The 27,181-nt window shown below is 39.4% G+C and overlaps 1 protein-coding gene across 1 annotated transcript; it reads right to left on the reverse strand.

Moving 5' to 3' along the window:
- On the reverse strand, positions 1-26,478 carry GMEB1 (glucocorticoid modulatory element binding protein 1). Its single transcript, XM_068968191.1, has 9 exons — positions 26,326-26,478; positions 17,319-17,401; positions 16,385-16,509; positions 15,232-15,335; positions 12,468-12,625; positions 10,735-10,866; positions 9,129-9,266; positions 4,103-4,225; positions 1-1,377 (listed from the first exon to the last, which is right to left on the reverse strand). The coding sequence occupies exons 1-9, from the start codon at positions 26,451-26,453 to the stop codon at positions 677-679; spliced, it is 1,692 nt and encodes a 563-aa protein (XP_068824292.1). The 5' UTR covers positions 26,454-26,478; the 3' UTR covers positions 1-676.
- Positions 26,479-27,181: the final 703 nt, after the last annotated feature.

The following is a 27,181-nucleotide window of genomic DNA, read 5'->3' on the forward strand; positions in this document are numbered from 1 at the left end:
TTGGTGAAAATGTACCCTTCCGCTTAACACTGGCCTTGCCTCCAAACGGCACCCATGGTGGTAACCCTCAGAGATAGCAAGAGGCATCAGTAGCACTTCTGGAAGTAAGATAATTTCCTTGCCCCATCCGGGCCAAAGCACTTCCCTTTTTAAGCTTCTGCTAGTTTGTTACCTTCCCCTCTAAGCAGAGTTCAACTCACTTTTGTTTGGGGGTTTTGCACTGGCCTCTGAGGGCTTGTTCCAGGATACAACATCAAGGATACTTTTGCATCCACGTGTGAGTGGGTTGCCTTCCAGGGTCAGATCTGTGTTCCCTGGTTTGGTCAATGCACCTTTATGAGACTAAAACCATGTGTATACACAGAGAGACTAGCCTGGAAAGTGACTTCTGGAGAGGGTTTCAGGTTATCTCGATGCCTCCCCTCAAAAAAATACCTCTCTTGGTGTAAGACGGTTAGGACATTGAATGACCTATTCTCAACTTCCAGAAGGGCAGCTTGTTTTGTCCATTTTTCAGAGAGGGGCTGGAAGGGACCCGACATGTTCAGTTACAACAATGAGATCTTGTTTTTTAAAAAAAAAGGATCCTATGTGGAAATGAGTGGGACAATGATAAAAATAAACAAATAATTAAAATTCCAAACCAAAACATATCTCCTGGCCCCAAGACCCCCAGTTAATCCTCTAAGACCACAATCTCCACATTGTGGACTTGATGCTGGTGTTCTTCCATCTCAGCCACGACTTTCTCCTCAGTCCTCAGTTCGGTCTCCAAAATGACTGCTTTGCCCTCAGTATCCTCAGCCTCTGGGTCTGGGGCTGGGTCAATCTCAATGATGGTCTGCCCATCCTCTGAGGTGCTTTCAACTGCCTGGATGGCCGAGGTTAGGCCAGACTCCATGGCCACCAGCTCCACAGGGCTCACCATGGTGGTCATGTTGCCCAGGGTACTCCCATCCTGCATGGCGGTGGAGCTTAGCAGCGCCAAGCTAGACGAAGGGTGGATGGTCACTGTGTCTGGTGAGCTGCTCTTGGCTGAGGAGACCACTGTGGCATAACGGAAGAGCTGAGGGCCAGAAGGCAGTGTGTGGACAGTCACAGGACTGGAGCCCTGGCTGAGGGTGGCCACTGGAATATTGCCCATGGAAAATGACTGACCCACTGGCGTGATGGTGATGGGTGAGATGACTGTGAACTGAGGCTGGTGGACAGGAGGAGAAGGGCTCAGGACGGTGGTGGAGGCTGGCCGCTGGAGCCGGGGCCTTTTGGGAGGCTTAGGAGTGCTCACAGGCATCAGTACCACATTTTGAACTGTCTGGGATTTCAGCCTGTGATCCTGGGCTTGCTTCTTCTGTTCTTCCAACTGACGTTCCAAGTCTAAGAAGAAAGACAGACTTTGTGTAGAGAGAAGTATAATCTTGGGAACAGTAAACTAGAAGGGAGGAGACCTGGGGTATTGTCCTGGTTTTGCTACTATTTAGCCTCAGGCAAGTCATGTCATCGTTTTCAAGAAGGAACTAGACTGGATGATCTTTACAACTCCACCAGTTATTATATTTCACTGTGTGATTATAGGCAAGGTGATAATTCAGAATCTTGCCATACTGTGATCCTACTACAGCTCAACTCGAAAGCTCCTGTGGCATTTTGTCACCTCTCACCAAAATGCAAACCAAAGAAGTCTCCATTTGGTCTAGCAGTTTATATATGCTCTGCCTACAGATGAAAATAATATCTGTACAATCCCTTTGCAGTTGCCATGGGCCTACAAAGGAGCTACAATGGCCATTCTGAAAAACAGTGATTTCCAAACTGTCCTTCAAGGCAGGATCACTTGCTGGTGACCCAGATGGCTTTAATCTATCATTAGCCCCAGAGAAGTCTACAGAAAGTTACAGAGGAAGTCCCTAAGAATTACAAACTGAAGCAGGTGTTAGAGTTCTAACACATTCATTTTGATAGAGATCCAGAGAAGTAAGGCTATTTAAGGTCACATAGCTTGGGCCAAAGCAAAAGTCTTCTGATAGTCAATTTGGTGGCCTTCCCACCCCAATACACCTATCACTATCCCTCTCCCAAGGGTCTAATCCAACCTTGATGACTACTGGTGAGTCTGGTTCTACAGCAGAACATCTCTGCTGCTTAGCACCTGATATACCTCCAATAAATAACCAGTTACACCCGAAGAGCACTATTCTTCCTGTGCGACACCAAGAGCAAGTCAATTCCTTGCTTGGAAGAAAAGAGTGTGTGTGTACACTAAGTCGCTAAGTCGTAGGGATAAAGAATATAGTCAAAAATTTTACAACGCTGCCTTTTAAAGGTTATAAAATACATTTTTTTTCCATCTTTGGTGGTAATCAAAGAAATGTGGACCTAAACAAGATATCAATTAAACCTATAGTTTTAAAAAAGTTAAATCAGAGTGTATTATAAAAAAACAACACCCAATGCTGGGAGCTCAAACTTGTGAACTAAATTGGTATAATCTACTCGGAAATTTGACAACAGGTCACAAAACTCCATAAACAAATATCAATACCATTTAGCCTCAAGCTTAGTCCTGTGAAGTAGTTTATTCCTTTATTTTTGGGGGGCCTCACAGCTTATAGGATCTCAGTTCCCCAACCAGGGATTAAACCTGGGTCATGGCATTGAAAGCCTAGAGTCCTGACCACTAGGCCACCAGGGAACTTCCATGAAGTAGTTTAAAAGGACATAAGAAGAAATGTTATATTCATACAAGTTCACTCCAATAAATAAGCCTTTGAAGAAATTTTTGAAAATTTAAATTCCTCTCTAGAAAAATGGCTACTCTGTAAAATGCTACTGTGTAGAAACTTGAAAAAATATTAGTATATCATAGTGAAAAAAGCAGAAAACACAACTTTATGTATATTGTGGTCATAACTAAAATATATGAACAAGGAACCAGAAGCCTACAGTTCTAACAAAAACCATTTTTCAGACTGTTCTACCACTCTGAAAGAAGACAGTACTACCCTGGGCTTCACTGTCAAGGAGTGATGTGAACCCAGCAAATCATTTATTCTCTCTGTGCCTTTACTGGGTTATCTGTAAAATGAGGATAACAGCCTATAATATCCCTAGGAAGATGAAATGAAAAGGGGGATCTCTGAGAATACTTGGTAAACTGAATTTAAAATATAAACTGGGCATAAAAATAAGTTTAAAACAACCTAAATTGTTCTTCTCTTACCAAATGATCTTTCCTGCCTTGTCTTCCCAACTGACTGTATCCTACATCATATAAGATTGATAAGCGATACCTCTAACTTGCTTTGTACCTTACTTCCTCTGAAAGCTTCTCATGACTTTTCTCTGGATATAAATGATAATTCCCTTTGTTCCACCACCATACCTTCCATATGCCTCTGTTACAGAACTCTTTTTTGCACGTATTTCTAAGTCTGCTTTCCCTTGAATTCCTTGAAAGCCCTCAAGAGACTGAGATTACCTTATTCAACATTATATTTCTAAAATCTAGCTTGGAGACCAGCACAAAGCATTGGGTTGGCCAAAAAATTTGTTCAGGTTTTTCTATAAGATCATGCAGAAAAACCCAAATGAACTTTTCGGCCAACCCAATATTTATTTAAAAGGGTTTAATTATACATATGCTCATAATTTCTGATTACCAGAAATAAGGGAAGTGCAAAATGTGTATCTATCAACCAACTCAGTATTAATAATGTAAAAAAGACAAGGGTCAGCTTTAGTCTTCTGCCACTTATGTTACTGGGCTAATGGAGCAATCTAGCAGACATCTTAATCCTTCAAAGATATAAAAGGAGGATCATATTGCTAGTTTTCTTTTCTTTCCTTTTGTGCTTCCTCTGCTTGACCTTATTCCACCTCACCCGGGACTATGTACAGAGAAAAAGCCAAATCTGATACTATGTGATTTGAAAGAAAGAAAGAGAAAGAAGAACAGAAAAGGCAGGAGTAAGGGAAAGAGGGAGGAAAAGGAAGGAAGGAAGGAAGGAAGAAGCCAGTCCAGTCCCAACAGAAGACAACAAAGAAATGGCAAGACTCAAGGATGTTGATGTATCATCAAAGAAAAGAGAGAAGCTATACATACCTGTGAGAGTATAGAGAAACTGCTCTTCTCCCTGTTCTACTTGGTTCTTCCTGTTGTCCAAAACCTTCTTGACTGTGTCCATTAGGCCAAATGTATGTGCTACATTGTTAAGAACAGCAGCATCTATTTAAAAGAAAATAGGTCTGTCCAGTTAAAACAGAAATGCTCCACAAACTCCCTACTATGCTGCTTATAAATATAAAACAATTCAGAAATTAGAATACTAATTGCATTTTCAAAAAAATTTAACAAAGATTTATCATAGGGCATCCCTGGTGGTCCTGTGGCTGGGACTCTGCGCTCCCTTTGCAAGGGGGCCCGGGTTTGATCCCTGCCCCACATGCCTCAACTGAGACCTGGTACAGCCCAAGAATAAATACAAAGAATTAAATATTAAGTAAAAAAGATTTATCACATGTGTAACTAATTTTTATTTAATTGTTGTATCTTTATACATCTCTCCATATAAATAAATACAAAAATAAGGGAAAAAAATCTTGCATCTGGTTATACGTTCTGACTTGGTTTAGAAAAACATGGTCATTCTGGACTTTCCTGGCAGTCCAGTGGTTAAGACTCTGCCTTCCAATGCAGAGGGCACAGGTTTGATCCCTGGCCAGGGAACTAAGATCCCACATTCTGTGTGGTATGGCAAAAAAAAAAAAAAGAAAGAAAGAAAAAGAAAACATGGTCATCTACCAGACAGAGCTAAGTCTGAATCTTGGTTTTGATGTTTCCTCTCTGTGGGACCTTGGGTAAGTCATTTCACTCCTCAGTTTTTTCATTTGAAACAAATGGGACTAATAATACTTACTCTGCAAAATAGATATGAAGATTTGAAATATCATATGTTAATTGCCAAACATGGGCATTTATTGTTATTAATAGTATTATCCCTATGCCCCTTTAAACAAAGCTTCTTGAAAGAGCTGTTACTAACTGAGCTGTTATTAACTCAGACCACTTCTCTACCTACAGCTCTCTTCCACAGTCATCTCAGAGTTTCATCAGTTTAGTTCAATTCAGTTGCTCAGTCGTGTCTGACTCTTTGCAACCCCACGGACTGCAGCACACCAGGCTTCCCTGTCCATCACCAACTCCTGACCTTGCTCAGACTCATGTCCATTGAGTCAGTGATGCCATCCAACCATCTCATCCTCTGTCATCCCCTTCTCCTCTTGCCTTCAATCTTTTCCAACATCAGGGTCTTTTCCAGTGAATCAGTTCTTCACATCAGGTGGCCAAAGTATTGGACCTTCAGCATCAGTCCTTCCAATGAATACTAAGGACTGACTTCCTTTAGGATGGACTGGTTTGATCTCCTTGCAGTCCAAGGGACTCTCAAGAGTCTTCTCCAACATAACAGAGAAAAAGCATCAATTTTTTGGCACTCAGCTTTCTTTACGGTCCGACTCTTACATCCATACATGACTACTGGAAAAACCATAGCTTTGACTAGATAGACCTCTGTTGGCAAAGTAATGTCTCTGCTTTTTTTTTTTTTTTTTTTTTTGGTCTCTGCCTTTTAATATGCTGTTTAGGTTGGTTATAGCTTTTCTTCCAAGGAGCAAGTGTCTTTTAATTACATGGCTGCAGTCACCATCTGCAGTGATTTTGGAGCTCAAGAAAAGAAAGTCTGTCATTGCTTCCATTATTTCCCCATCTATTTGCCATAAAGTGACGGAAAGGGATGCCATGATCTTAGTATTTTGAATATTGAGTTTTAAGCCAGCTTCTTCACTCACCTCTTTCATTTTCATTAAGAGGCTCTTTAGTTCCTCTTCACTTTCTGCCATAAGGGTGGTGTCATCTGCGTATCTGTGGTTGTTGATATTTCTCCCAGCAATCTTGATTCCAGCTTATGCTTCATCAGGCCGGCATTTTGCATGATGTGCTCTGCATATAAATTAAATAAGCAGGGTGACAATATACAGCCTTGATGTACTCCTTTCCCGATTTGGAACCTGTCTGTTGTTCCATGTCCAATTCGAACTATTGTTTTTTGACCTGCATACAGGTTCTCAGGAGGCAGGTAAGGTGGTCTGGTATTCCCATCTCCTGAAGAATTTTCCAGTTTGTTGTGATCCACACAGTCAAAGGCTTTAGGATAATCAATGAATCAGAAGTAGATGTTTTTCTGGAATTCTCTTGCTTTTTCGATGATCCAATGGATGCTGGCAGTTTGATCTCTGGTTCCTCTGCCTTTTCTAAATCCAGCTTGAATATCTGGAAGTTCTCGGTTCACATACTGTTGAAGTCTAGCTTGGAGAATTATGAGTATTACTTTGCTAGCGTGTGAGATGAGTGCAATTGTGCAGTAGTTTGAACATTCTTTGACATTGCCTTTCCTTGGGATTGGAATGAAAACTGACCTTTTTGAGTACTGCGGCCACTGCTGAGTTTTCCAAATTTGCTGGCATATTGAGTCCCGTTTCATAGTTTTGAGTATCATAGACATGCTATGAACTCCCACATGTAGCTATCCAGCCCAGATCTCTTTCCTACATTACAGATTCATACTTTTGTTTAGTCAAGTGACATCTCCATTTGAAGGCCTCATAAGCATCTCAATTTAAAAGTCAAAAGTCAATTTTGATTTCCTACCCCAGCAGTCTTCATCTCAAGAAATTTTGTCACTACTCACAGTTCAGACAAAAAAATATATGAGTTATCCTGGATTTCTTTCTTTTTTACCTGACATCTAATCCATCAGCAAGACCTGTCAGTTCCACATTCAAAACATATCCCCAGTATGATCATTTCTTCCCAGGTCTGCCACTACCCACTTAATTCACACTACCACCATCTCTTGCCTGAACTAACTCCTTCAAGAGTCTTCCAATTGGTCTTCTTTTTCAACTGTTTATTTATTTGGCTTGACTGGGTCTTAGTTGCAGTATGCAGGATCTTTAGTTGCAGCATTCACACTCTTAGTTGCAGCATGTGGGATCTAGTTTCCTGACCAAGGATCGAACCTGGGCCCCCTGCATTAGGAGATCACAGTCTTAGTCACTGGACCACCAGGGAAGTCCTCCAACTGGTCTTCTTGTTTCTATTCTTGCCTCATGTAATCTATTCTCCCCACAGCAACCACTGTGATCTTTTAAAAATAAAAATAAGCCTAATCATTTTACTCTCCTGCTCAAAATCACTATGATGGCTTAATGTCACCTTAAAATAAAACCCAAAGCTTTATCTTTGGGTTTTATTTGACCAAAGTTTATCCAAAATGTGCCCCCTGCTTCTGTCCAACTTCATCACCTATCACTGTTTCCATTAACTTAGTCCACTGGAGCCATGTCAGCACTCCTCTAATTCTTTGAACCCACTCGGTTTATTGTCATATCAAGATCTTTGTCCCCTCTGCCTGGAGTGTTCCTTCTCCCAGTCTGTCACATGGCTATCTCCTTCAATTCAGATTTCTACTCAAATGCCACCTGCTTAGAGGGGACTTCTTTGACCACCCTGTCTAAAAGAATCACCCCTGTTTTTTATATTAGTTGCCTTTTAAAAAACAACCTCCAGTCATAAAAAAAAGATTCTGCTGTAAAGTTTAAGCATATTTACATAATGTAAATACCAGGGGCTTCCCTGGCAGCTTAAATGGTAAAGAATCTGACTGCAATGCAGGAAACCCCAGTTTGATCCCTGGGTCAGGAAGATTCCCCTGGAAAAGGGAATGGCAACCCAATCCAGTATTCTTGCCTGGAGAATTCCACGGATAGAGGAGCCTGGAGGGCTATAGTCCATGACGTCATAAAGAGTCGGACACAGCTGAGCAACTAACACTTCCTTACACATAATGTATGAGTCATAAAGAGGTAACAATACACATCTAACAAATCTAAGTAAGGACTTACTAAACATACAAGCTTATGAGACCTCATAATGAGCCCTTTTGGATCAGATGATTAAAACATTTTACATTGTGCATGACAGCAAGTACCCTGTAAGTATGCAGAAACACTTATAAGTGCACACAATAGTTCTGGGAGCCTTAAACTAACAGAATATGAGAACTGTCTAAGACGGGTGGATTTCTTCAATTTTCAAACTCTATATATCTATTTATATCTCTATCGAGAGAGAGACAGACTGCTTTCTGGCACCATTTACAAAGGCAAAAATTACCTGTGGAAAAAGCAATGCCAAACCTGAGTTTAAAACCAAGGTATGCTAAAAACAGAGCTACCACATATGATCCAGCAATCCCACTCCTGGGCATTATCCGGAAATGATGAAAACCCAGTTTGAAAAGATATATGCACTCCAGTGTTTACAGTAGCAATTTACAGTTTGCAGCAATCAAGACATGGAAGCAACCTAAGTGTCCGTTGGCAGATGAATGGATAGAAAAGATGTGGTATATATATTCAATGAAATATAATTTAGTCATAACAAAGAAGAAAATATTACCATTTGCAGGAACATGGATGGACCTAGAGAATATCACACTAAGTGAAGCCAGTCAAAGACAAATATTATATAATATTATTTATACGTGGAATCTAACAAAATAATACAAATGAATTTATTTACAAAATAGAAACAAACTCACAGACATAGAAAACATGTTTACGGTTACCATTTCCCCATGGGGGAGGGATAAAGTAGGAGTATGGGATTAACAAATACACACTGCTACATATAAAATACATAAGCAACAATGATCTGCTATATAGCACAGGGAACTATATTCAGTATCTTCTAATAACTTATAATGGAAAATAATCTAAATATATATAAACATATACACACACACAAAACTGAATCATTTTGCTGTACACCTAAAACTAACACAATATTATAAATCAACTACACCTCAATTAAAAAAACTAGATTTTACAGTTAAAATTTACAGTTATGAACTTTGTATAGTAACTTACTGTTTTATGATCCTTAATTTCCTAATCTGTAAAATGAGGATAATAATACCTGTGCCTCAATGTTTCATGAGGCTAATAAGGTCTGCCTACAATTGTTACTGTTTAATAAAGACCACTATTGTTAGGATTAGTGTGTTTACCTGTGACCTGGAAGGGAGCCTGGATGAGCCGCTGCTGAACTCCCCTAAGTAGCTCCTCTATTTCCTTCTGTATATTGCAGACAACCTCTTCCATCAGTCCTACATCAGCTATTCCTTTCCAGAACATCAAAGTATCCTCTGGCAAAAAAGGGTAAGACAGAAGGCAAATAAGGGATGCTACATATACTTAGGCTTCCCAGGTGGCTTGGTGGTAAAGAATCTGCCTGTAATACAGGAGACATGGGGTTGATCCCTGGGTCTGGAAGATCCCCCTGGAGGAGGAAGTCGCAACTCACTCCAGTATTCTTGCCTGGAAAACTCCATGGACAGGGGAGTCTTATCGGTTATAGTTCATAAGTTCACAAAGAGTTGGATACAACTGAGCACACAAATAAGGGATGCTACATATGCTTAGGTATAGCTCTATAATGTTAAGTTCAAAAAAAATTTTTTCCCATGCTGTGTGGCTTCATGGGATCAGCTCCCTGACCAGGAACTGAACCCAGGCCCTAGCAGTGAAAGCCCAGAATACTAACCACTAGACCACCAGAGAATGCCAATGATTTCTTATTTGGGCATTTCTGGAAGAAGAAAAGAAGCTTTTGGAACACCAGCTGTCTCCTTGAGTTGGTACATAATTATTTGGACTCCAGGTAACTGTGATAATTACCTCACTGGGTCATGCCTCTGGGTATAGGGAATGGGTATCTTCTTTCAATAAAAGTATTAAATATTAAATAAATACTAAAACATTTATTTAAATAATTTAAAGATAATAATACTGGAGTGGGTAGCCATTCCCATCTCCTGGGTTGGGAAGATCCCCTGGAGTAGGAAACGGCAACCCACTCCAGTATTCTTGCCTGGAGAATTCTATGAGAGAGGTGCCTGGCGGGCTACAGTCCATGGTGTTCCAGAGAGTCAGATGCAACTGAGTGACTAACACCTGCACTTTTCACTTTCAATATATAATATTTCAAAAATTAAATAATAAATAAATTAAAAACATACTCCCTCTAATCCTATACTTAAAAACACCAAAATAAAATCGTTGAATAGGTGGGGGTATAAGCTCCCTGAGGGCACAGGCTATGTCTTTTCATCTTTCTATCTAGATCAAGCAACAGTGCCAGCTAAAAACAGGCAGCGATAAACATTTGATAAATGAATTAATGAAAGACGATATAAAGCTTCTCCTGTCCCCTTTAAGTGAATCACCATTAATTATCATCTACACCACCTGCCTGCTAATTTTTTCTTCTAAAATCTTGCAGTTTAGTTTACCTAACGAATGTGCCAAAGGTGGAATCAGTGTGGCAGCATAAGAAGATGGACTCCAGAGCGAAACAGCTGAATTCAGCTCTGATACCAGTTGTGTGACTGGTCTTAGGCAACGTACTAAACATTTCTGAATCTCAATTTCTTCATAAAATCTAACTTTCCAAGGCTGTTACATGGATTCAAATAAGATGTTTGCAGCTATAATTAGTATTAATATGCATAAGAAAAACCAGCACAAGTAATGAAGAGCCCTTCTGTGTCCATAATCATAATGGTGATAAGAATTACAAAACCTTGCAAGAAATCTGGGTGCCATAGATAGTACCTGAAATTTCCTCTGAGTCTTTCTTCACGCCCTCCTCTGTGGCCATGGTGACAGCAGCAGTGAGAGCTGAGTTCCATTCCAGCCCTGCCTCTTCCATGCTCTCTTCTGAGATGGCAATCTGTGTGATGCTACCTAAAAGCAGTGCATTAAAGGGAAGGCCGGTGAATTTTATGAAAAAGTCACAGCCATCCTCTTTCTCAGACAGCCAAAGAGATCCTGTTATTTAACTTATGGCCTTTTGCCTGCAGGTCCCTATATTAAAAACTAGAATCCTAGGAAAGCCAGGATGAACACTGGCTTTCCTAAAGAAAACCTGCCTTGCAGAAAATGCTTTCTTCTTACTCTGAATAGAAAGTGAAAGATAACTTACAAAATCACAAAAGAGCAATCTGAGCAGTTATATTTTCAAAAGAGACAGAAGGTGGGCATGATTGCCAGGCTGTATGCAGACTTAGTGAGGATGAGGAGGACTTGAAATAATTGAAAAAGAAAATTATGGTGCTTAGTCAAGAGCCCTTCTCCAAGTGTATTTGATACTAACCATCTAGAATATGTGAAGTTGCTATAACTTATTTATCAGGTGATGTAAGAGAAAGCAAGATAAATGAGACCAAAAAAAAAAAATAAATCAGGTAAGAGATCCATGAATAGCAGATTCACAGGGGAAAAACCTATTGCTATCAATTTAATATTAAGGTTTTAAACGAAGAGAATTGAGAAAAATCAAACTGACCTAGACAGAATGTAAAATGTGGATTTTCCACTCTGAAGGATATCAGTAAACAAGCAAAATATCAATATAGATGATCAAGTAAAGAAGCTTCAGCAAAATAAAAAGAAAGTAGATAATTTCACAGCATTTTCCACTTCTCAAGTCAAAGTGTCATATCACCAAGCATTCACACTGCTAGATACTTTATACTTGCCCAGAAGAAACTCAGTGAGATTTGGCTTCTACTCATCCAGCAGTTAGGTTGGGACCAGAACATTAAGGTTGACCAAAAGAAACCTTGAGAAGTCATTTTTCAAGCACAGTACCTTCCTTACACTGCATTCTGTGTCCCTATCAGGCATATTTTTAAGTCTCTTGGAAGTAGTTTGGATACAGTCTAAGAATTTTAGCTGCGCTAAGTTTCCAGCTCAACTAAGTCCTTAATAATAACCTCACGTGGCTATATCTTTCCTAGAGAGCCCTCATTCTAAACTCAACAATACTGAAGTTAAGTGTGTGCACACCCTATCTCATTTGTGAAGATGTCTCAGCTTGTTTATCTGGATTCCTCCCAGACAGAGCTCTTTGACCCTTACAGCAGTCTCCAGAGTCCAGCCCAGTCAATGACACACTGTCTTTGAGACATCTCAGTTCAACAGGTGAAAACCATTCACCATTCTAAATCCACCCCTTTGACCATAAGAATTGTCAGGGATTTTCAAAACAATCTAATTTCAAAGATATACCACGTGGCACTGGTACCAAAGTAACACTGTTAAATAAACATTATATGAATCCCCTGTCTAACGTTTACCATGCATTGTAATACAGAAGCAAGGAAGGAGGACTGGCCAATAGGAATCATTTGGGAGAAAACAGAGTCTATCGAAAGCGTGGACTTCTACTCAAGATTACTATATCTTACATCAACACTCATGAGAATTAAAAACACAAAAGAGAATGAGGGGAAAAGTACTGCTGAGAAACACAATGGGTTTTCAGGTGGTTTCCTACCCCCTACCATCGGCCGAAGTGGGCGTCTGCACCACACTTGTCTGCTGTCCTGGCACTGGAGCTCTTGCACTGCTGATAAGAAGATCGAACTTGGTGCTTCTGCAGGTATTGGAGCAAACCTTGTCATGTTGGTAAAAATCAATCTGTCCGGAGTCCATCATTTTCCTGTGCAAAGAGAGACAAGAAGTACCAGTTCAGCCTGTACTTCACGTACAGGGGACAAACAGAGACAAAGTTCCGGAGTCCCTTCCGTGTATTAGTGAAACCTAATAGTATTAAAAGTCCTCAGGTCGCAAAAATTCTAATTGGGGCAATAAAATGTTCATGGTCCTGCCCACATGTACAAGTACTCCTCTTCCCTCCCTAGTCTACTCTTTATGAGTACTCTTTTATTTCCCGTTATCACTAAGTTTTAGACATACAACTGTGACACTAGCCAAATTCCCCACAGAACCTCATTGAAACCAAACCCCAAAGGGGAAAAGACTAACTCATATCCCAGCACAACTGAGAAAAGACACAGGCAGATTCAAATTTTGTGGTTAGATTCTGAAATGTTAGTACTTGTAGACCAGCAAGATCTGTTGCCACTTCTGGAGACATAAAACTTCAGCACATTTCTTTCCTTTGAAAAAAAAAAAAAGAGATAACTCTCCTATAAATGCAGAGCAAAGCTGATTACACTAAACCCCCCACTATAGAATGTCCTTATAACTAGATTCACAAGACATTGTTATTATAGGCTATGAGCAAAACCATAGGATATTTTAATTACAGTAAACTCTATGTAATAATGTTACTTGGCTTTCGCTAAAGATTTTTTAGGCATTCTGGGTCTTTTATATTCGGGGAGAGTTGGCATATGCTTGTTTATCTCGCCAAATACAACAATCCAAGAACAACAACAACAAAAGTTAAAGGTATTCACCTCCAATTTCATTCAACTAATAATTAACACATACAAATGATCTGGAGTGAACTTTTCAAAATCATGCCTCTGACTATAAAGATAATACATGAAGAAAAAAATTAACATTTCCTCTGGAAAATATAGAAAACTATAAAGAAAACAATTGCTCCCTAAGGAAAAAAAAATCCCCCCAAAGATAATGTCAAAAAAAACAAAACAAAGATAATGTCAACATTTTAGCATATGTTCTTCCACTAAATTTACTTACCTATATGTTTTTTAAGACAACTAAATTAATTGATTGTCCATTTTGTTTTCTTTTTTACATTGCATTATAAGCAATTTTCCATGTAAAAAATCTTTAGGAATATTTTAATGTATAAAGCCATATATTTAGATGAGCCATAATTTACTTCAGATACACCTTGCTGTAAGTCACTTCAGTCGTGTCCGACTCTGTGCGACCCCACAGACGGCAGCCCACCAGGCTCCCCCGTCCCTGGGATTCTCCAGGCAAGAACACTGGAGTGGGTTGCCATTTCCTTCTCCAATGCAGGAAAGTGAAAAGTGAAAGTGAAGTCACTCAGTCATGTCCGACCCTCAGCGACCCCATGGACTGCAGCCTTCCAGGCTCCTCCACCCATGGGATTTTCCAGGCAAGAGTACTGGAGTGGGGTGCCATTGCCTTGACTGTGTATTAAAGCAGACTGTAATTTTCACTATCCTGAATTATGTTGCAATAACCCCCCCACTATACCTGAATCTCTACAAGTACTATAGATTTTTCTTTAGACAGATTCCTTAAAAAATTGAAGACAAAGAGTAAGAGGCTTTTAAGGCTCTTGATACATGTTCTGCGAGGAACTTTTAATTCTTGACCACATTTTAAAATTTTCTATCAATAGGTGACTGCTACTGATAGAAAATAATGTTAATTTTATGGGTAGGGGATGAAATTATGATAAACCTGCTGCAAAAACAGATGTGGTGAGGATATTATACATTCTAAAGTTAATTTCTGGGCTTCGCTGGAGGGAGGCCCAGTGGTTAAGAATTCACCTTGCAATGCAGGGGACACGGGTTCAATCCCTGGTCCCAGAAGATCCCACATGCTTCAGGGCAAATAAGCGCATGCAGCACAACTACTGAGCCTGTACTCTAGAGCCCATGAGCCACAGCTAGTAAGCCCACATGTTGCAACTACCAAAACCTGCACACCATAGAGCCCACGCTCTGCAGTGAGAAGCCCGTGCACCGAAACTAGAGAGTAGGCCCCACTCACTGCAACCAGCAAAAGCACACGGCAGCAACAAAACCCCAGCACACAGCCACAAATAAATAAATAATTTTTAAAAAACCGTCTGCATTAAAAAAAAAACAACAACGTTTATTTCTATGGCACAATGACGGCAAGGATTGCATTCATTGTGCATAACTGTTTCTTATGAACAGCACCCTTCTACTGTACCAGATGATCCCAGAATTTGTCCGTCAGCCTGCATCTCCATGGTAGCCACTCTTTCTTAGCACCAGGCTTAGCTCCACCTATGCTGAGTGATCTCAAGCAAGACTGTCGTCTATTCCTGAGCTTCTCAGCACAGAGAAGATCCTACCCAGCACTATGACATCACAAGAATTTGCCCTAGATGCTGGAAGGAGTTGATTTGATTCAATTTTCCTTCTCTCACAGGGATTTTAAGAACAAGTTGATGAAGCTCAAATAATATATGGATCGTTCAAGCCAATCCTTCAGACAGAATAAAAATTCAAGTTGGAGAGAAAAGACTGGATTCTCTGGATTCTACCATGATTAAGTACCCCACAGTCACTTGAAAGGTGTGAATTTGCTATTAGACCTCACCTGAGCATGATTCCACCCAGACGAATAGCTCTCTTCCAGTCCTTCAGGGTGGATTTGCCGGCCAGATGAACAAAATGCTTGGGGCTGATCAACTGATCATTGAACTAAGGTAAAAGGAAAAGTCCAAAATAATCCAATGTTAATTTAGGCAGGCCATGATGGAAAGAAAGATATAACTCTGTTCGTTACAAACAAAAAAATACCCAGATGACATCTCTAATCATAGCCTTGTATTCTCTATCTTCCCACCCTATTGCCCTAGCGATGATCCTTCTCCAGCCCTGTCCTGTTGTTGATATACTGATTAGGATATAAAATCCATTTGTGTCCTGAATCAAGCAGATGGTTTTGATATTGCAGAGGCTATTAAAATAAACTGAAGTTATCTATCCAGCCCTGATGACAAGATTCAGGATCTGGTAGAAAGAAAAAGCATGGTAGAAACCAACAGCACTGCAGAGCCTCAAAACTCTATAATCCTTAATGACTCCAGGATGATGCTACTGACGGTGCCTACTATCTATGGGTAGACTTGTGGCTACCAGCAGAGACAGAATAAGCAATTATTTCCACATCATGCTCTCACGAAGATTATTTTTATCAGTAATAATTTTGAAGAAACTCTGCCAAACTACACACTAGTATAAGGCATTTTACATAACCATCTGTATTTCACCTTCCAACAACCTTACTGTGTGTATGTATGTATAATTAACACATATTTACATAACCATCTTTATTTCACCTTCCAACAACCTTACTATGTGTATGTATGTATAATTATTTGTATTTTAACATATGAAGCTCTGAAATATTACTTGACCAAGGTCACCTAACTAGTGATAGAGTTGAGACTCCATTCATTCAACAAAATATTTACTGATAAATATTCAGAGCACTAGTCCAGGTGCTAGGGATACAATGGTGAAGAAGACAGACAAATTCTCAGCTTTCAAAAGACTTGTATTCTGGTGGGACTTGAACCCAGGTCAGCATCACTCCAAAGTCCTTTTTTTTTCTTTTAAACTGTGACACAAAGGGATGCCACTAAATTAAGAACACTGAAATGGTGGGGAAGAAGAGGTTCTCAAACCATACCCGTTGAAAAGAAGGAGCCCCAAAATAGACCCCAGCAAGGAGAAAAGACAATTACCTTGACACACTTTACATTTATTCCTGGACATACAAACTTCTTCCAAAGGAGAATGGCTTTGCTCTCCCCACAAGTTATGGGGTAAGCAATTTCCATATCCTCATTTGCTTCTATAGTGCTTGCATCTTGCAAATGGAAAAAATATCAGTTATTTATCAAACACTCTTCTTTAAAGTTTAATTCAACATCTCTAGTCTCCTGGTTCCTCTGAGGGGCTAACAGTTCACAGTGATTCATATTGTTTAGGAATCTTCTGGAAGAAATTTGGCGTAACAGCTCTCTTACCAAGCTCCCACTCTGTGCCAGACACTGTGCCATGTGATTTTACAAGTTCAATCTTTTTTAATTCTTAAAACAATCCTGTGAGGTGGTCATGGTTTCCTATGTACCTGTATGGGACTCAGAAAGGTGAAGGGATTTTCCCAAGGTCATACAGCTTAAGTGAGAATGTGGGATTCAAACACCTAGTTTAACTAATTTCAGAGCTCTTCTTCAGTTTCTTTCCACTGACTGCCTTCCAATCAGCACCTCATCAGCAACTTCCCTAATGACAGAGACTAACCTTGAGACTCCAATTTCTTTGACAGATTTCTACTGATGAGAAATCTTTTCAGTAACCCTAGCAAACTAATGTTAAACATCAACTGATAGCCCTAGCATCTTAGCAGTGTCTCTCGATGTACCATAATCAAATTGAAGGCTACAGCACTGGTAGAGCACATTGGGTAGTGAGGTGCGGGGGGACAGGAAGGGGAAATCAGGCACAAAAAGCGAGAAATCTCAACCAAGGAGGCTAAGGTTAAAAGTACTAGAACAAGGCTTCCCTGGAGGTCCAGTGGTTACGACTCTGCGCTTCCACTGCAGAAGGCTTCTCATGCCTCAAAGTGCAGTAAAAAAAAAAAAAGAAAAGTACTAGAACAGCAAAAGGACTTACCAATCCCTTCTTCAATTTTGTGTATTGTGTGAGTTTCTACTGCCACAACTGCTGTATTGTTCTCAGATCCAGCTTCATAAATCCTGTCATAAAAGTGCCCATCAATAAACTACATAAATCATGACAAAATTAATATAAACAGCACAGGTTAAGAAATTTGTTTTAATCTGTCTCAAAAGGAATAAAATAATATACTTTACAACTTGATGTTAGTGTTCTGACTCAAGCCTCAATGTATCTAAATTCCAGGCTGCCCAAGACTGCTTAGCAGCTACTATCATGGAAATGAATCAACAACTTTCCTCACCCTAGAGGAAAAGTTTCTCTTGCTACTCTGTTTACACTGCTACTTGTAAAATACCTGTATTTTACACCAGGCTTATCCCTTCCTAACTTTAAAAGTTCATGACATAAAGTGTTGCTTCACTTGTAACCTATTATAGAATTATCCAAATATGACTAAAAAGTAATACCTTTAGACAATTCAAACCAGGAAGAACTTACTGACTACAGAAGCTGAGGTCCCTTGTTGAAATCTAGGCACTTTAGCCATTTTTACACTTTAGCATTTTTTAAGGCATCATAATCAAACTACAGACATGAGCAGAGCCTTAAGGAGAAGGAATTAAGAAATTATTAAGAATTAAATTATTAATTTAATTTAATATTAAATTAGAGATGTGGAAGGAAAAATTATGAAGGCTAGAAGTACCAGCAGGAGAGAATAGAGAAGATGAAGTGGCAATATTTGAAGAAGTAACAGAATTTTCAGCATTGGTTGGAAAAACACAAATTTATAAATTCAGGAAGCACAATATATCCCAAGCGTATATAGATGAAATCTAAGCCTAAATTCAATGTATTATAACTGTGAGATACCAAACAAAAGATTACTAAAGCAGTCAAAGTGAGGAAAACATCATTGGTGAAGGCAAGACAGAACTTCAGAAGGCTTCTTGATAGCAACAGGGACTCCAAAGATGGTAGAATAGTGGCTGCAGAATTCTGAGGAAAAAATTATCAACTTGGAATTTGTATGAAGCAAAACTGAAATAAGGCTCCATTCAAATGAAAAACAGATTTTACCATCAGTGGAACTTCATTAAAGAAATTGCAAAAGGATGATCTTCAAGAAGGAAAATGATTTCAGAAGGAGTCTGAAATTGAAAAACTAGTAAGCGAATAAATGAAAAACATGTAAATCAAAAGTGTTTTTTGTACAAAACAATTGTAATGAAGTGTTTATAAGAAGCAAAATTGTAATTAAATAAAAATATTTTATGCAATATTTAAACAAAATAAATAAATAAAAAAAGAGAGAGAGTGATTATCCCCAAAGTAACTAGCAGTAATGAAAGGTACCACTTAAGGAAAACTCTCTCTCCAAAGTGTTTCTGCCTTCTAAGAAATGGGCTCAGATAACCTGACACGAACACTGACATCCTTTGTTTAATTTCCACAATAAGCCTAACATGCTATTTACTGCACTTGCTATCCTAAAGTACTGCCTGAACAATCTCCTTTGCATCAGTGATTTCCCTCCCCGATGGTGACACCTTTAGCACAAACCTCCCTTCTGAATTCCACAGCAGGACACAATTAACTGCTAAATAAATAAATACATTTGAATATCCCATAGGACTTGATTGAATGAATTATGTCTAAAATAACCAAGTTCTCTTTCCTCTCCCACCTCCCCAACTACTCTTCTTCCTATATTTCCCATCCTTGTTAATGGCACTACTCAGCACACAGTAGCCTAAAACAGAAGCCTGGAAATTACACTAAATCTCTTCCTTTTCATCCTCCTCAACTCCCACACAGCCAGTCACCAAGTCCTGCCAGATACATGTCCCTAACACCAGCCACCTTCCTTGTCTACTTCCACTGCTACTGCCTTAGCTCAGGCTGCATCATCTCAGGTCTGAACCGGTCTCCTCACATCAACCTGATCTTCTATATTCCTTCCAGGATGATCAGGTAACACCCTCTGCAAAACCCTGCAAGAATCTCCTCCTTGCCGCTGAAATAGAGCCCCCAATACTTAATATGATATTTAAGTCCCTCCACGATCTGGTCCCTGGTTTCAATTCTCACCAAACCCCCACCAGACAACCCAAGCCCCAATAGTACCAAACTGCCATCTTCTTTTATCCCTTCTGTTCTTGCTCTTCTTCCTCTTCCCAGAACATCCTTCCCCATCTATTGTGTTTTAATCAGCAGCCTGTATGGTGCTTTTCCTTCCATCTCAGTCCTCCAGTATAATCACTCAATTCCTCCTCTGTGACCCAACTGTACTTTAGGCTTTTGCCACAACAACTATAATACTTAATACTATTTACTTATTTACCTTTCTTTTTCTCCTTGGGCATAATCTAAGAGGTCCCTGAGAGGCCTAGTGGTTAGGGTTCTGAATTTCACTGCTGTGGCCCAGGTTCAATCCCTAGCTGGAGAGCTAAGATCCCACCGTGCAGCACAGACAAAAACAACAAAACCATACCTCTACTTCAAGTAAATTTGGTAAGCTCATTCTAAGCTCATTGACCAATATGTACAAAATCCTTTAAAATAATAGATTCCTGTCTATACATAATTTCAACAACCAGTAAATTGCACTTGGGAAGTCGGGGCATATTCTGTATTTTTACGGGCAAATAAGATTTTATCAGGGAAAATCTTTCTAAAGCAACTCATAATAGTGATGGATTTAGCTTAATTCTCTATATGTACTAAAACTATAGTCAAAAATCATAAAATATGTTTAAATTATTAAGGATTTATAAGATATCAATAAGCCTTCTGAATCATCGAAGTAAGGCAAAATTAGGTTTACTAGAGCTTTTTTTAATAATCACCCCAAAATTTTATTATGATTGTTGTTATTCCTTTATTAATTCACAAACATTCTTTGAGAACACATGATATACTAAATCCTTTTTTCCCAAGAACACAGAAGCTTACACTCTAAATTGCAGTGTAAACATGCATACAAATTATTATGCTACAAATAATAAGTGGTAATTATGGATCAGTGAAGTACAAGTCAGTTACTATTAGCATTTACAATGACTGTGATGTTAACTTCACTAATAGTAAAATGTGTGCATATAAATACATATAAATAGTATAATATATAGTACATATGATATACATGTATAAGAGTTTTAAAGTTAAGGCCACATTATTGTATTCCAATTCACTGAAAACTGAAAATCTATATACTTTTTAAAAAAATCTTGAATGTTAAGGAAAGCTATACTGATTAATTGAATGTGGGATTCTTACATAAGCTAAGGGGTACCCTACTGATCTGAGTTTATACATATTCCTAATTCCTAACACTTTAAACCTCCTGCTAGGGAGGGATATGAGCATAAGGAAAGTAAGGCCACTATTCCTCAAATTGAACTATTCCACTCAGCACACTGAGTAAATTTATGTAGTATTAAAATCACCAGTCCGTGACCTCATTGTTAAAAACTCTTATGAATCCAAAATCAATCAGAAAGTCAAGAATGTAATGAAATCTTAGTACTTTCATTCCTCCTGAGAATTTCCAAAGTATATTTAAAGGTTTTATTTGAAAAAGTTAATAATCATCTTTTCTGTTTTTAAAAAGAATGCATACACTGGTCTTCTTTGTTGGAAAAACTCCCAGAATAAAAAATCTTCTTAGTATCTCAGTACCTGAGTACCTTAGTATCTGCTTCCCTAGTAGCTCAGAGGATAAAGCATCTGCCTGCAATGCAGGAGACCCGGGTTCGATCCCTGGGTCAGGAAGATCCCGTGGAGACAGCAATGGCAACCCACTCCAGTACTCTTGCCTGGAAAATCCCATGGACAGAGAAGGCAGGTAGACTACAGTCCACAGGATCACAAAGAGCTGGACATGACTGAGCGACTTCACTTCACTCACCTTAGTATCTCTATTTTCTTAAAAAGTTGAATATGGATATATTTTAACTTAGTATCATTATGAAAGTCTTATATAATGCGTCAGGTTCTATGTATTCATATAAATAGCCTGTTACCAATTACTCTACTTTTGCTTCATATGTATCCCTGAAAATGTGTATATGGTGAATATTTGGGAAAGTATAAAATGTCATATATGTAAAAAAAATTAAAATGATGGGCAAAAGGAATTACATATTGAAATCTAACAATGCTTATATAAAATCTCTATTTCTTGCCTTTTGAATATCAGCCAGCCAGTCAGTTCAGTCACTCAGTTGCATCCGACTCTTTGTGACCCCATGGACTGCAGCATGCCAGGCTTCCCTGTCCATCACCAACTTCCAGAGCTTATTCAAACTCACATCCATTGAGTTGGTGATACCATCCAACCATCTCATCCTCTGTCGCCCCCTTCTCCTCCTGCCTTCAATCTTTCCCAGCATCAGAGTCTTTTCAAATGAGTCAGTTTTTTGCATCAGGTGGCCAAATTGGAGTTTTAGCTTCAGCATCAGTCCTTCCAATGAATATTCAGGATTCATTTCCTTTAGGATGGACTGGTTGGATCTCCTCACAGTCCAAGGGACTCTCAAGAGTCTTCCCCAACACCACAGTCCAAAAGTATCAATTCTTTGGCACTCAGCTTTCTTTATAGTCCAACTCTCACATCTTTTGAATATAATCTTTACCAATTTATTCCTAGCAATGCACGCATACCTTTTGATTGTTTATTTCCTTCACACTTGAATTATACCCCATCAGGTGAAGTGTGATGAGGCTGAACATGGAAACCTGATAATTTTCATCTTTGTCTCAAGTGTATTAAAATTATGAGACCTATATATCTCATAACTAAAATCACTGTTTTTGTACCCTGCTCATTTTTACAAAATGAGGCTAAAATGCAATAAAATATTAAAATAATTAAATAATACAACTGACAAACATCTCAAAATGCAATAGCTCAAAAACAACAACAAAAAAGGCAATACCTCAAAATGTTTATTCACTAGCTCATGCATTAAAATTCACTGTAGACAGTGGATTGGGAAGTCAATATATGTTGGACAAAGATGCCTCTACCTAATCAAGCAATGCCAGGTTTCCAGATAAAGACAGTATCACTTGGAAAATAAAAAAGACAAACAGAAAATTAAGTGGAACCAAATCTTCAAAAGAATTAAGTCTCGAAGTAGCAGAGAAGTTTTTTCTGTCTCCAATGTGGATAGGACAAGTGACAACTGGAATACTTTAGGAAAGACAGAAGGACCTGACCTTTAATTCTTCTTGATGTTACTGTACCTCAAAAGGTAACGACTACAAGTATGTGCGTGTGTATCAAAATAAAATTCCCAAATGAGTTTGCATAAGCGTGCATACTCTGTGGTGCCAATAAAAATTTAAGACGCTCTATAGACTATATGTTAGACATTATTTATATCAACTTTCCTTTATAGACCTTAGAATATCTCCTTTATGCTTAACAATATTTAGAAATGTCAGACTTCCCTCGTGGCCTAGTGGTTAAGAATCTACCTGCCAATGCAGGGGACGTGGGTTTGATCCGTAGTCCAGGAGGATTCCACATGCCATGGGGCAACTGAGCCCACGTGCTGCAACTACGGAAGCCCAAGCACCCTAGAGCCCAGCAAGAGAAGACACTGCAGTGAGAAGCCCATGCACCACACTGGAGAGCAGCCTCTGATCACCACAACTAGAGAAAGTCCACGCACAGCAAAAAAGACCCAGCACAGTCAATAAATACAAATTATTAAAAGAGAAAGAAATGTCAGAAAGCTGTGGTTATGTTAAAACTAATAAGAAAGTGTCCTTATCTTTTACAGATACATACAAATGTCTGGGATTTGCTTCAAAAAAAATTCAGGAGTGGGCGGATGTAGAGATGAAATCAGACTGGCCATGTGTTGACAACTGTTGAAGCTGGGTGATGGATGCTTACACGGGGGTTCATTATCATATTTTCTTTATTTGGAGGTGTATTTGAAATTTCCTATAATAAAAAGCTTTTTAAATTACCAAGACAGGTTAATAGTTTAACAGTTTTTCCCTAGAACTTTTTCAGGCAAGGTACATGACTTAATAGATCGGGATTGGATTACAGCCCTCCCTCAGTATTATGGGGAGATTGGGTCCAGAAAACCCCTGCAAATACCAAAGTCCACCGATATGCAAGTCTTTTATAAAATGGCATAGTATTTGTATATAATCTATACACATCCTCCCATATACTTTAAATCAGCTATTGCATAAATCAGATGATTAAAAATTAATTAATGATTTTAAAAACTGTTAGCTTATTAGCCTATCTTGGTAATTTAAAAGCTTTTCATTATAGGAAATTTCAAAAATACCTCCAAATAAAGAAAATATGATAATAAACCCTCATGTAAGCATCCATCACCCAGCTTCAATAGTTGTCAACACATGGCCAGTCTGATTTCATCTCTATATCCGCCCACTCTTGAATTTTTTTGAAGCAAATCCCAGACATTTGTATGTATCTGTAAAAGATAAGAACTCTTTTGCATTAGTTTTTAAAATAAAACCATAGTTTTCTAACATTTCTTTCTTTTTTAATTATTTGTATTTATTAATTGACATGGGTCTTTTTTGCTGTGCGTGGACTTTCTCTAGTTGTGGTGATCAGAGGCTACTCTCCAGTTGTGGTCCATGGGCTTCTCACTGCGGTGTCTTCCAAACTGTGAAAGAAATACGTCAAGGCTTATTTAACTTACATGCAGAGTACATCATGTGAAATGCCGGGCTGGATAAAGCACAAGCTGGAATCAAGACTGCAGGCTGCTGCTGCTGCTAAGTCGCTTCAGTTGTGTCCGACTCTGTGCGACCCCATAGACAGCAGCCACCAGACTCCCCCATCCCTGGGATTCTCCAGGCAAGAACACTGGAGTGGGTTGCCATTTCCTTCTCCAATGCAGGAAAGTGAAGAGTGAGAGTGAAGTCGCTCAGTTGTGTCCGACTCTTAGAGACCCCATGGACTGTAGCCTACCAGGCTCCTCCATCCATGGGATTTTCCAGGCAAGAGTACTGGAGTAGGTTGCCATTTCCTTCTCCAAGACGGCAGGGAGAAATATCAATAACCTCAGATACGCAGGTGACACCACCCTTATGGCAGAAACCAAAGAAGAGTTAAACAGCCTCTTGATGAAAGTGAAAGAGGAGAGTGAAAAAGTTGGCTTAAAATTCAACATTCAGAAAACTAAGATCATGTCATCCAGTCCTATCACTTCATTTCAAATAGATGAGAAAACTATGCAAACAGTGACAGACTATTTTCTTGGGTTCCAAAATCACTGCAGATGGTGACTGCAGCCATGAAATTAAGACGCTTACTCCTTGGAAGAAAAGTTATGACCAACCTAGACAGCATATTAAAAAGCAGAGACAAAGGCCTTTGCCAACAAAGGCCCATCTAGTCAAAGCTATGGTTTTTCCAGTAGTTATGTATGGATGTGAGAGTTGGAATATAAAGAAAGCTGAGTGCCAAAGAATTGGTGTTTTTGATCTGTGGTGTTGGAGAAGACTCTTGGGAATCCCTTGGACTGCAAGGAGATCCAACCAGTCCATCCTAAAGGAAGTCAGTTCTGAATACTCACTAGAAGAACTGATGTTGAAGCTGAAACTTCAACACCTGAAACTTTGGCCACTTGATGCGAAGAACTGACTCACTGGAAAAGACCCCAATGCTGGGAAAGATTGAAGGCAGGAGGAGAAGGGGATGACAGAGGATGAGATAGTTGGATGGCATCACCAACTCAAGAGACATGAGTTTGAGCAAGCTCTGGGAGTTGGTGATGGACAGGGAGGCCTGGCATGCTGCAGTCCATGGGGCTGCAAAGATTGACATGACTAAGTGACTGAACTGAACTAAAGATTATTTGTAATATCTAATTTAATGTAAATGCTTATAAATAGTTGCCTGTGTGTGGCAAATTCAATTTTGCTTTTTGGAACTTTCTGGAATGTTTTTTCCATCCAAGGTTGGTTGAATCTGAGGATGTGGAACCTACAGATACAGAGGGCCAATTGTGTGTTTGCCTAGTGAAAGTTGCTCAGTCATATCCGACTCTTTGCCACCCCATGGACTATAGCCTACCAGGCTCCTCGTCCGTGGAATTCTCCAGGCAAAAATATTGGAGTGGGTAGCCGTTCCTTTCTCTCAGGGATCTTTCCAACCCAGGGATAGAACCCAGGTCTCCTGCACTGCAGGTGAATTCTTTACCATCTGGGCCACTAGGGAAGCCCATAGAATACTTCTGATCCTTAAATCTTTTATATATTCCCCAAGATAAAATAACTAGCCCCCTCTTCTCTCTGGAGATCTAAGTCCTGTTTACCTTTCAAGCTCATTTAAGAATCTTATCTCTTCTCTCAAATTCATAGTGATTTTCTGAATCACTTCTCTGAATTCAAAAGCACATCCTAAGCATGCCACTTGGCACTTCTTAGATTTTGCCATGTAAGTGATCACTCTATTTATAAACATGTATTTTTTCTTTGCACAACTAGACTGCAAGCTTCATGATGGTGGGAACCATGTGCTATATTTCATCCAGTACCTTTGTGATATGTTGTACGATGGTAGGTGATTGATACACATATTTTTGATAGACTAAGCTTGATAATTTGCCCATCCATGAGGGCCCAGAGAATTTCTGGTAGGAATACTTTTATAGCTGCCTTGCCTATTCTCCTCTGACTGTAACTATCTCTTTTGGCAAAAGTACCACATGTACCAAGGCACTGTGCTAAACAATGTGGATAAATATGATGAGGGAACCATGTAGCTTATCCTCAAGAAATTCAGAGTAGAGGGCGAGAGACGAGGAAACAGTCAGTTGTTGTAATAAGTACTGAATGATAAATATAGCACACAATACATTACAGAGATGAAAACTTAGCTCTGAGAGTTGATGTTGAATGTTCCATTGTGCTAAACCACCTTAAAGTTATCATATCTGCACTCTTTACACTCCCCAAAATTTTCAGAATATTCCAATCTTTAGTCACTTACCCTTGTTGCACAGGCTGTAACTGCAAGATCACTTGGGTTTTAGTGTCTTCAGGGTTCTCCCCTTCATTTCCTTCAGTGGGTACCACAACTACATCCCCCACTGGGACACTCACTTCTGCATTAGCCATCTTTCACATGAAGTCAGATAGCTGGGAATGCTGTCAGAAATAAGAAGCACCAGTAATTTTATCTGATTTGAAAAGATGACAACCATAGGAAAGGAACAGCAATATAATAACTATTAATTCCAAGGGCATCCTGGAGATCATGGTCTCCTGAAAAAGATGGGAATTGTGAGAAGGGGTAGACATAGGGGCAGACATCTTTCCGCAGAAATGCCTTTGGACTCACTACCTGCTGGAGATTTTCTTAGCATGTGTGATTCACCCAGTGGTATGCTGCAGGCAGCTCCGCCAGCTCCTGAGAACCAACTGTGCTCATGCCTGTGTGCTCAGTCGCTCAGTCGTGTCCGACTCTGCGACCCCATGGACTGTAGCCCGCCAAGCTTCTCTCTCCGTGAAATTTTCCAGGCAAGAATACTGGAGTGGGTTGCCATTTCCTACTCCAGAGGATCTTCTTAACCCAGAGATTGAACCTGCATTTCTTGCATCTTCTGCACTGCAGGTAGATTCTTTACCACTGAGTCATAGGAGAAGCCAACTGTGTACATCTCTTTGCAACTCCCGGTTTAGCAACATTAAGTTGGTAACTTGAAATCAGTGATGCTGGGAGTATATACACCAAAGAAACTGGCAAGCAATACAAATCAGGGTATTTTTTATTCTAGAGAGCTGGTATATAACACATCACTAGTTCCATCCTAAGTGCTTAGAAAGTAAGAATCATCTATTTTCTT

The sequence above is a fragment of the Capricornis sumatraensis genome, chromosome 3 (assembly GCF_032405125.1).
Source record: "Capricornis sumatraensis isolate serow.1 chromosome 3, serow.2, whole genome shotgun sequence".
NCBI lineage: Eukaryota > Metazoa > Chordata > Mammalia > Artiodactyla > Bovidae > Capricornis > Capricornis sumatraensis.

Excerpts from the sequence above, each read along its gene's own strand:
- GMEB1 (XM_068968191.1), bottom strand. The coding sequence starts at position 26,453 with ATGGCTAATGCAGAAGTGAGTGTCCCAGTGGGGGATGTAGTTGTGGTA. Across the intron at positions 17,402-26,325 it reads TTACAGCCTGTGCAACAAGG|GATTTATGAAGCTGGATCTG; the intron begins GTAAGTGACTAA and ends CTTTTATGACAG. Across the intron at positions 9,267-10,734 it reads AGACTCAGAGGAAATTTCAG|AGGATACTTTGATGTTCTGG; the intron begins GTACTATCTATG and ends CTTTTTTGCCAG.